Source organism: Oenanthe melanoleuca, chromosome 11, assembly GCF_029582105.1.
Source record: "Oenanthe melanoleuca isolate GR-GAL-2019-014 chromosome 11, OMel1.0, whole genome shotgun sequence".
Taxonomy (NCBI): domain Eukaryota; kingdom Metazoa; phylum Chordata; class Aves; order Passeriformes; family Muscicapidae; genus Oenanthe; species Oenanthe melanoleuca.
This window is the reverse complement of record NC_079345.1, coordinates 18,611,535-18,623,013: the sequence shown is the minus strand read 5'-3', so window position 1 is coordinate 18,623,013 and position 11,479 is coordinate 18,611,535. Positions and strand designations below refer to the sequence as shown.

At 51.9% G+C, this 11,479-nt stretch overlaps 1 protein-coding gene across 1 annotated transcript in view; it reads left to right on the top strand.

Annotated features, from left to right (window-relative positions):
• Positions 1–7,677: 7,677 nt before the first annotated feature.
• WTIP (WT1 interacting protein) overlaps positions 7,678–11,479 on the top strand; it is an 85,968-nt gene continuing 82,166 nt past the window's right edge. The window contains exon 1 of the mRNA XM_056500714.1: positions 7,678–9,579. Coding sequence (XP_056356689.1) covers positions 8,142–9,579 — 1,438 coding nt within the window. The 5' untranslated portion in view covers positions 7,678–8,141. The remainder of the gene's footprint in view (positions 9,580–11,479) is intronic.

Below are 11,479 nucleotides of genomic sequence, written 5' to 3'. Positions count from 1 at the left end.
TTCCAGTTTGCAGACTGAGTGAATTGTAAAGCAAATGTGAATTTTATAGAAGAGGAATGTTAAAAAAACAAAGGCCAGCTCATCATTGTGTTAAAATTGCCAGTGCTGTGCAAAACAGCTTCTACGAGGTAATTAATGTTTTATTTCTTCTTTTAGGCAGTAACAGTCATATACAGTGGCTTGTTTGGAGGCATGATAGTGCAGTGAAATCCTTCTGAGTTAGTTGCTGCTTGGCTGACAGGAGTGAAGACCGAGGTAAAGGTGTAAATGAGAAAGGATTTCAGTGCTACGATGGAATACTTCTTGCCATAAACAGCTGAAGCACTAGAATTTAACATCTAATGACATCTTCCAAAAATTCCAAACATATTTTGGTTTTAAGCTTTTAAAAATAAAATTACTGCTTTATTTCACTTTCTTTTTTTAAACACCAGTAGAGGGTGTAATCCTGGTAACTTACTGCATTAGTTTTACTGAAGTTGGAAATTGAGTGGAGTATGAGCTGGATTGAAACCTCACCAACAGATTCAAGGGTAAAAAAAGCAGGGGCAGTTCTACTCTATCTCCTTGGCTGCTGCTCAGGTTATTCCTTGTTTATTGTTCTTAACCTTGTGTCATTGTTTGCAGCGTGGAAGGCCAGGATGAAGTGCACAAGCAATGACTGGTGATGTGTTTAGAAGGTGCAGTTGTGCAAGAATGCTCCTGGATCCCTCCTGACACATACTTTGAAGTGAAGGATTTTTAATGTATTTCCACAGGCTGCTCCCACAGAACATGGGACAGCTCTTGGCTGTTCTGGTCAGTCCTTTGGAAGTTTGGCAATACAGAAGGAGCCACTAAATGCAAACTGCTGCTGTGCGAAATGAAGAGCTGCTTTTCAGAACTGGTGGAGTATGAGTGCTCTTAATTGGCTACTAGTCACCAACATTGCATTAATGTAGAATTTTCCAATTTAAACTTTCCTTTAGAAAGTGATTTCCTTTAGAAAAAATATAAATTCAAGTGTTAATTAAGCTTTAAAGTAATTAAAAAACCCTCCATTTTTCAACTCCTAATAGCAGTAATGGTCATATGGAAAGAAGTATAGTTGGAAGGCAAAAGATCTAACTGTTAAAATGGAGGAGAAATTCTTCCCAGTGCTTTGGCTCAGCAACCTAATATAGGCTCTGTCTTCACTAACAATTTTGGAGCCAGCTCATTAGATCAGTCTACAAACTGCTATTTGCAGTAATACAAATTGGCTCTACTGTCACACAGGGTTCCCAAGTTGTTTGTTTATACTCATTCAAAATTCTCTAACACAGATAAACTTTTTTGGCTGCTTTTATAGAGACAATTCTTGATTTGCATTTTTAATTTACTTAGTGAATTTGAGTGCCATGTATGGACAAGAAAGTCCAGATTATTACAGAATGTACCTAGCGTCTGCATGCTTTCAGTTCAATATCCCTTTTCTGCAGCAGAGCAGCAGAAAAAAAAGGAGTATTGACCATTGATGATTGACAGCAGTTAACCAGAGATTCATGAAGCTGTTCTGATGGAGGGTGAAGGAATTCCTAAAGCATGGAGAGAATCACCTTTATGAGGCAAATGATAACCATTCAGCAGAAAGAACTCTGGGGCCCTGGTGACAGACAGCCCTGTGCCAGCCCATTTCCTGAAGAGCCACTGCAACTGTAGATGACCATTTAGTGCTTGTGGTGTTTCTGTGATATTTTAGCTTTAGCTGAAGAGAGGTGCATCCTTTCCTGGCCTCTCACCTCTGACAGCTAGGAGCAGATTGATGTGCCATTTCAAGTTCTGACCTTTACAACAAAGACCTCTTGCTAACCAGTTATTAGACTTCAGAAGATAAAATCAGCTTGTATTCAGTCTGTAGATACCACTGATATCTGCTCTGAGCCTTACTTCTACTGCTCCAGAATTTTAAATTAAATTTTAGAAAAGAGAATAAACACAGAATTAAGGGAAATTGATTTGGTGTTGCTCTCTCTAAAAGGATAAAAAGCCCTCAATTTTGTGCATTTAAAATACAGAATGTGTAAGAAAGCAGGAACTAGGATCAGGACAGTACAAAAATTGCACACGTCAGTTATCTGGTTTTTGCTTACCTGAGATTGTTTCTGGGCTGGTGCCTAAGCAGAATGACTACAGGGAGCTTAAACCTGCAGACAAATGTACATGAGGGAGAGGCAGTGCTTTGATTTGGAGGCCCTGATGCTTTTAAGGGAGGAACAGGATGAAGTAATTACAAGTTCTTGTAGATGTAATTTGATATCTGTTATATTAAAAGAAGAAAACTGCTGTTTAGATACACGTTGTCTTTATCTCTCCCTTTGGCAGACTCCTTCACTCTCATGAGAAAAAGAAGTTTGCAAAACAGTTTCCAAAAGAGAAGATACTGACGGAATTGCTCTGCCAGTTCTCTTCAGCAACACTTGAAGATACTTGCAAACGTTTAGCAATTCCAACCCTGCAATGCTGGAGAAGAGACAGACCCCCAGAGGCTTCTGTGGTAGCACTTTGGCTTTGGAGGTGTGGGACTGCCACCTTTACTGTGGGTAAGTGCAGGGTCAGAGTGTTTTGGGACACAGGGCTCCCAGGGCTGCAGCATTATTAGGGATTTGGAGAGAAGCTACAAGCTGGAGAGTGCAGAGGATGCAGAATACAGAGACCAGACTTCATTAGTTACACTTATGAAACAGCTCTATCCTTGCACACTTGTTCATTGTTTTCAGTTAACAAGTGATACATCTATAATACTTTTAAAATACAACAAAATGTAAATGTAACTGGTGTTCTCAACAAACCAATGTCCTCTTCCTTCTGAAATGATCCTTCTCACCACAGCTGAAGTGTGTTGTGTTGCCAGGTCAGGAGGTCAGTGCTGGTAGCCTGCCTCATTTCTTTAATGGCTATGGAGAGGCACATACAGTCAGGCTCATGCTTTTCACCACCAGAGCAGAGGGGGCCATGTGTCTGGCAGCCTGACCCTCGTGCAGTGTTTCTGTTCTTTGTTCAGTGCACTAATGCTCTCTGATTCCTTTGCTGGATCAAGATTTGCAGTGTTGTAATCAGGACTTCCATTTTATCATACCAAGAGAAATGGTAGCTCCTCCAAGTCTCTGAAACCAGAAGCTGTATAACTTCAGACCTCCTTAAAAGTACTAGGTGGGTGCACAGCTAACTGAGCTGACCAAGTAAATGATGGATTTATGCAAATTTAGTGGTTGCTAACTGATTGCATTGGAATATTCAGTGACTGTGTCCTGTGAGTGCAAGCAGCTATGGCCAGTGCCCTGTGCAGCCTCCAAAGGGTGAGCCCATAAGCCTTGCTGGACAGAAGTGTGATTATCTGAAATATGTAAGAGAAGTGGAAGATGAAGCTATAAAAGAAATAAGATACATATATGGTGCATTAATCATAAGTGCTTGGACAGATGTTGTCTGTCTACCCCAGCACGCTCACAAAGCGCCTGTTGTGACTGGAATTTTACAGGGTCTGTCCCAAGTTGTGTTTGTGCAGCACAGTGAATAGCTGCAGTTGCAGTGAATAAGAAGAATGTAAAAAATGTTAAATAGTGTTTTATTGCAGATTTAGAATGAGAAATGACCTGTAAGCCTGCAGAGTGGTGTTAGTCAGAAATATTTTAAATAGTTGTGCCTAGCGAGGGCAGCCATTCAAATACAGTGTGTGCTGTCTGCCAGAAGATGGGGCCCTAAAACACACTCTAAAACTGCAATTTTTACAAGTTGCAATCAACTGTAAATGAGAATTTTAAAAAACAGGTCAGAACAGAGTGATTTGCAAACAAATCACCCAAGTCCAAGTACATACTAATATCCAAACTTTTTATTCCAAAATTTTTGCTTAATCTTAAAAGTATTGCAACACAAATTAACATATAGAATCCAAATATGCAAAACAAAGCAATAGAAACCCAATACAGCTACCACTTCAAAGAAAATCAAAGCTTCAGTCTCCCATCCCAAAATATAAACACTTCTTAGCATAATTTTTGAATTAATTTCGCAAAGTTTTTTGGGGTTTTGTGTTTGTTTGGGTTTGGGGTTTTTTTCATCAGGCTTAAAACAGTCCAGAGATAAAAGAATAATCATTTATGTTCCTTACCAAGAAACCAATCAATTTTAAATGTGGAAACCAGTTACCTTGTGGAGGTATAATTTCATTGATTTCTTAATGCTGGAGACAAAGAAATAAATTACAAAAAAGCAGGTAGCATCCCGTTCAGTAGGCAAATCTGCAGAACAGCTTCAAATTATTCAGCTGATGAAGTGAGACAAAGAACTCTGTCCTGCATTGTGTCAGGTCTGATATAACACACACACACCACAACACAAGTCATGGGGGTTTTGCCATTGTCTTCACCCGAGCTAAAGTTTCCACGGGGAGTCCTTACACTGACAGATTCCCTGCCTTGCTGGCAATAAGCTGTTTGCAGCTTGGGGAGGCAGAGCCCAGCAGAGCAGCAGATCAGCCTGGCTGCTGGCTCGGGCTGTGCTCCCTTGTAGCCACTGGCCATTTCAAGGAACAGCAGCGCTCTGCCTGGGGGGCCCAGCCAGCTGATACTCACAGATCAATAACTCCACCTGGCTATTCTGCTCCCTTTAAGTCTCACACAACGGAGTTTATTTAACAGAACAGCTGGCTTTCCTTAATATCTGATTTACTGAAATAATTTAAAATCAGGCATGAGGATAACCACACCAAACTGTAAAATAAAGTTCTGCTTTAATAACACTCCCACAGCTCTTGTGCTCTTAGGTGCAGAAGTGTCAGTCTTTCTGCAGTATTATATACATGTTACTGCTGGTTGTTATAATTAAGCAAGTATTTTGAAAATTAGGTAGGGAGAAAACCACACCAGGATTGTCAAGCTGTAACTACCCAGGGGTTTGGATTTTCATGTATCTAACAGTGAGGAGAATGGTGGGACTACTTAGTACAGCAACAGCAGCTTTAACTCCACTCTTTTTGTTTGCACAGCCTGGTACATACAGATGGTGCTCTGTGAGCAGTGCAGCAGTGTTGTGTGTCCTGTGTACCACTGCAAGCATATTTATCCCACCTGCATGGCCCACACCTGGGCTGTGCTGTGGATAAATGTGAGCTTCTTCATGTGTGGGACACAAGTACAGCTCCCTGGTGGGCCAGGAGCATTCTCCCTGCAGCAGGGCTCAGATGGAACATGGTACCAGGATGTTACTTATCAAGTAGAAGTGATTTTTACCATTTGATCCACACTGCTTACTGAAACAGGCTGTTTCCTTAGACTCCTCAGTATGTTTTTCCCATGAGCTCATATCCAACAAAGCCCATGCTTTCATGACTGATGTATCAATACTTAGTGCAGAAACCTGCTGGCAGCAGAAGCAGCACAGAACTGAGCAGCCTCAAAAGACAGAGCAAGGCAAGATTTGTGGCTCAGAAGGACAGAGCTACAGAAGGACACTTGCTGTAAGTGTCAGCTGTGGCTTCAGCTCTGCAGTTCCTGCTGCAAGGATACCTGCCCAAAATACTTCCTTGCATGAACACACGGGCAGGGCTTCTCAGCATGTCTTACCCAGTCTGTCAGATTAATAATAAAGCTATCTAATGTTGTAATGTTAAATAAAACAAACAAACAAACACCAAAACCCACAAACAACGAAACCAAACCAAACCAAGACACCCTTAAAACAGAGTAGGTTTTCTTGACACGTGCTCTGATGGACCAACCTTCCAAGCTGTCCATGAACCTCTCCAGTTTCTCAGGAAGACAGCCTTACAAAAACTGACACTAAGTGGTGCTAAGTCAGTAACAGAGAGGAGAGAACAGCCCTGTGCAGGCCCCAGGAACAACTGAAAGAGCTCTGCAGCACTGCACTTGAGGGCAGCAGGCTGTGAGATGCTCACTGCCACAAACAAATTTCATCCCAGGCAGGGCAGATGAAGCTTCAAGTTAAAGGTGGCCCCCAAGTGCTCTGTGGGAGGAACCTCTCTTTGTTCTTGGTGAGGATGTGTCCATGTGATGTGGCTGACAGCAGTTTGTGTCTGTGCTGACAACTTTACCAGAGTCCATGGCTTGGATGGGATGGGGACTTGAGCTGCTCTTTGATCCCCTCACAGCCAGGGCATGTTTGCTGGGCAGAGTTTGCTGCTGGTGCCCAGCAGGAGCAGTGAGGCACTGCACCAGGACAGCTGCAAAGGTGCCTTCAACCATCACACACCCGCGGGCTTCAGCTGAAATGTCGTCACTTGTTCCACAAGTACCACACGTGCCAACAGCTGGTTTAAGAGATGGGCAAAAAATGTGATGAAAGTCATGAACATAGAAAAGAGTTATTGACCCCCAAGAATTGTGGTGTTTGCTTGTGTATGTCCACATGGACGTGGATTACCTCTGTCATGCCTAACAGATTTGTTTTTCAGGTCTTGCTCTGCACATTTACATAGTTTGTTGGATTTTTTTATCCCTGCCACCACTGCACACACAAGAAAACAGATTGCCAATCAATTGCCCTCCACTGCTGGGGACATTTTTAAGTTCACAGTTACTTTAAACATTTAATTAGGTCCAATAACAGAATAAAATGTTCTTGGCACAACACAGCGTCTATAGCTCAAACCTGAGCCATATTTCTCCCCTCACAGGGTGCTCAGTACCCAGCAGTGTAAGGACACCCATCAGATACCTATTGTTAGGGTTTTGTCAGCATTTCTGCCATCGATGCAAATGATTGTCAGGGAGCTGCAGCTCAGTTATAAAAAAAAAAACAATACCAAAAAACAAACAAACAAACCAATAAAACTGTAGGCTATGGATTAGTATTGGGGGTCTTGTCAGTTGCCCTTTTGAGGGGTTGTTGTTTTCTGACGCTCTTTCCCGTGAGCACACAGATGTAAATAGCAAGCGGCGCCGGGGTGCTCGTCACCGATCAACAGATGAAGCTCTTGCAGTCACACACACAGTAGCTGCTTTTTTACACTCCCGTCAGCTCACAGATTGCTTTAGGCCACAATATGTTTATCATATGTCTTAGCGCTCCCCCCCCCCTTTTTTTTTTTTTTTTTTTTTTTTTTTAAAGGCTTAAATAACTGGCAACAACCCTCAGCTGCCGTGCTACAAACACAAGTCCTTTCAGCGGCGGCACCTGGCCAGCGCTGGGGACTCCACACAGGTGCGGGGCCGCTCCCGACCCGCGGCCCCGCAGAGCTGCCGATGTTTGTGGGGGCAGAGCCGCCCCTTCCCCGCCGGTGCTGCCGGAGGGTCCCAGCGAGGGGCGGCGGAGCCCCCGGGCCGGGACCCCGAGCGCTCGGTGCGCGCTCCCCGAGCCCCCGCGGGGACCCCGGCGCGGTGACAGCCCCGCCGCCCGCCCCGGGCCGGGCTCGGCCGGCCCCAGCCGAGCAGGGAGCTGCGGACCCCGCCGGCGAGCAGCGCCGCGGCCGCCCTCTCCCTGACTGACTCGGGGAAAATCATTGTTTGGCTCCGGCATTAACTACATTCCAGCGGGACGCAGCGCCCAGTCTCCTTCCTCGCATTCCTGCCCCACACAAAGGAGTCCCTGGCTCGCCGCGCCCCGCGCCGCGCTGGCCGCGCCGCAGAGCCCCTCCGGGCCGGCCGCCGCCCTCGCCCCCGCCCGGGGGTGCGGGAGAGCCGGGCCCCGCCGCGGGGCGGCCGCCGGGGGCGGCGGGGGCCGGGACCCGCCGAGCGCAAATTCCTCCGCGCAGCGCGCCATTGACTGGACCGAGCAACTTATTTAAGGCTGGAAAGTGACACAGGGGCGCCTCGTCTGCGCCGGCCGCGCTCCGCCGGGCAGCCCGGCCGCCCCGAGCCCAGCGCCCGGCGCGGGATGCCGCCCGGGTGACCGCCCCGAGCCCGGCCGCCGCCTCGCCGGACCCGGAGCCGCGTCCCGCCGCTGCCCCGCCAGGACCGCCGCGAGGGGCTTTCTTTTGGGGTGCTTTTTGTGTTGCCGGATTTGGGGATTTTTTAATTTTTTTTTTTTTATTTTATAAATCTTTTTGGCTTTTTATTTTTCTGGATTTTTCACCGCTCTCTTCTTTTTCTCCGCTCCGGGCTGCGCTTTCGCGGAGAGTTCACCGCCCTCCCCCGCCCCGCGCCGCCGGGCTCCGGCCGAGCATGGAGAAGTACGAGGAGGACATGGCACTGAAGGCCACCAAGTTCATGGAGGACCTGTCCCTGTACGAGCCCTGCCCGGAGGGTCCGTACGGCCGGGGCGGCCGCCGGGACCTGGTGCTGCACCCCGACCTGGAGGAGACCAAGCGGGTCATCGCCGCCCACATGACGGCGGAGCAGCGGGGCCGGAAGATGAACGGCACCGCCGCGCCGCCGCCCGCCGAAGGCTTCCCCGCCGCCGCCCCCTGCGGCAAAGCCGCCCCGCTCCGCCACAACGGCCGCGCCGCCGCCGAGCCGCCCGCGGGCCCGCCGTGCTGCGAGGAGGGGCTGTGCACCCGCTCCGAGGTGGCGCTGCCCTGCTACAGCGGCTTCACCGACAAGGGCAAGCGCTACTCGGCCGAGGGCTACCGCTACGCCGCGGGCAGCGCCTACGAGGGCGGCTACGTGGCCAAGGGCGGCGGGCGGGCGGCCGGCGGCCCGGACGGCAAGCTGGGCGCCGCCAGCCCGCGGGCCAGCCTGGCCGCCGCCCCGCCGGGCCCCGCCGCCGAGCACGGCAAGTTCTCCAGCCCGCGCTCCAGCCTGGGCGGCGCGGCCGCGCTGCCCTACGAGAAGTTCTCCAGCCCCCGCTCCAGCCTGGTGGTGCCCGGGCAGGACAAGTTCGGCAGCCCCCGCGCCAGCCTGGTGCAGTACGACGGAGCCGCCCTCAGCCCCCGCTCCAGCTACGCCAGCACGGCCAGCGACACCAGCAAGCACTCCAGCCCCCGCGCCAGCCTCACCGGCTACGACGGCGGCGGCAGCAAGCCCAGCAGCAACCGCACCAGCGGCATCAGCATGGGCTACGACCAGCGCCACGCCAGCCCCCGCTCCAGCACCGCCAGCCAGTACTCGTGCACCGCCAGCCCCCGCTCCAGCTACTCGGACTGCAGGTACGGCCCGCCGGGCAGCGCCGAGCCCGAGGGGGCGGGCGGCGCCGGGCTCGCCCTGGCCAGCCCCCGCTCCAGCCTCTGCGGCCCCGAGGGCCGCGGCTCGGGCGGGCCCGCCGTGGTCAGCCCGCGCTCCAGCATCTCCAGCCAGAGCTCGCGGAGCTCCCGCGGCTCCATGAGCGCCTACCCCGAGCTGCAGCTGCCCTCGCCCCGCTCGTCGCTGCTGGGGCCCGGCCCGCCGGAGGACGGCGCCGTGCCCGAGCTGGCGGACGTGTACCACCGCATCCATGCCCAGTCCCCGCCGCGGCACGAGCAGCAGCACCCGGCCGGCGCCCCCGAGCCGCCCCCCTACGCCTACAGCCCCACCAAAGGCTCCGCTTCGGCGCCCAAGTTCAAGCTCCCGTACCAGGTGACGCCGTGCCGGGAGAGCGGCCCCAGCCAGGCGGAGAGGCGGCTGGAGGCGCTGACGCTGGAGCTGGAGAAGGAGCTGGAGATGCACATGAAGAAGGAGTACTTTGGTGAGTGGGGCGGGGGGAGCGGGCGGCTGGAGGGCGGCGGTGTGCGGGGCTGCCGAGGCAGAGGAGGCGGGTGTGCCGTGCCCGGGCTGCTCTGGACCAGGTGCCTGCCGGAGTCTCACATGGCCACAGACAGTCTGGTGTTCCAAGTGCTTGCCCTGTAGTTCACTCCCGGTATGTGAGCTCTCTCCCGTCTCTTCCTAACGCGCTTTGCCGGGATGTGGGATGCTTCCCTTTCCACGTGCGGATGGGAGATTTGTGTGAAGTGTGGCGAGAGCTCATTGTGCAGTGGTGACTGTCGTTTGTCTCCCTTCCTCACGGGCTGCTGAAGCTTCTCTGCTAACCTCCAGCATCCCGGGGGCTGGGGTTTGCCATCCTGCTCTCAGTCTCTGGTAACTTTTGTAGATGAGTGTGGCCGGTGGAGCAGTTCTTAGTGCCTCGTTCAGTGAAATCTTTGTGCTAGTTCACAGTACCTGTGGGAGCCCAGCATTGTTCCTGCCCCCGAGGCCTCGCACGCTCTGCTCAGCACAAGGGACATTCCTGGGACCAGAGAGGAGTGTGCAGGAGAGGAGCCCTTGCTGAGGTTAAATCGGCCTGTTGGTTATCCCAATTCTTGCCGTCTTTATGGAGGAGTGACTGAAATGAGGATGAGTGCACGTGTTCTGATTAGGATTAGGCTGCTCGGTCTTTCTTACATTGTACGGGATGGCAAAGGCTAAAAACACCTGTGGGAGCTGATCTTTGAGCGTGCGAGTCCTGCCGTGGCTCCGGTGCGCTGGGGACCGGGGTGAGCCGGGGCCGGCAGCGCTGGGGACCGGGGTGAGCCGGGGCTGGCAGCGCTGGGGACCGGCGTGAGCCGGGGCCGGCAGCGCTCAGAGCGGCTCCTGCTTGAGCCGGGGCTCCCGGGGGCTCCTGGGCGATGCCGGAGCTGCCCAGGTGATGTGTGGATGGGCAGCCCCCGCCCAGGCTGTGCGGGGATGGCTGGCTCCGTGCTCTCTGGGGAGAGGCTGCCCGGCGCTCGCCTTCCCGGGGTGCAGCCCTGGGGGTCTCGGTCCGTTCAGTGGCCGGGCTCGGAGTGATTTGGTGCAGCTCTGGTGTGCGCTGCAGGGACAGCATTGTCTGGGACAGGGACCTGGCCGGGCAGCGGGGTAGCTGAGTGAGCAGCACCTCTCCACCAGGAAAGCCTTGCTGTAAGCTGCAGTGGCAGAGTTCTGCAGGCTTTTGTGCCCGCGCAAAGGAGGCTGAATTTCCTTCATCCATCTAGGGCCGATAAGGAAGCTGATGGGTCACCCGGTGCAGTGTTGGCACCTGGCAGATGCTCTCAGCAGCTGAGGGATCCTGCTGGGGGCAGTTCTGCTTCCCTTCCCAGATGTGCAGGGGCTGCATGGGACTTGTAACACAGGAACCGCAGGAAATGTTACCTTTAACGTTTCCATGGTGTACAGTGAGAGACTGAGCAGTAAAATGAAGATTAAGAAAGGAGTTATCTGTGCTGAGCCTCTGGGAGGTGTTTCCTCTGGGAACACTGGGTGTGTGATCAGGGGCTCCAGGAGCCAATGTGGGGAATCTGTGTTGTGGATAGATTTTCTTATTTATCAGAGTTTGGCTGTTGCAGGTGCCCCTGCTTGCAGGAGTGCTCCATAGTGAGGTGCTGCAGCAAACCTCAGGAGATGCAGGATGAGCAGTGAGCCTGGGAAGCCTCTGGGCTTCTGTGGCTTCCACCTTGGAAGCACATGAAACCCAGAAACCTGGGGTGCTTTGAAAGAGAAAGCTGATTTCTGTGAGTTGTTGAGGGTTTGATGAATCCTGGTGGGTTTGATCCCCCCAGGTTTTTGGTTCAGGTGATCCATCTAGGTGAATGCTGAGTTTTGGCTGAGTCTGGCAGGGCTGAGCACAGGCTCTT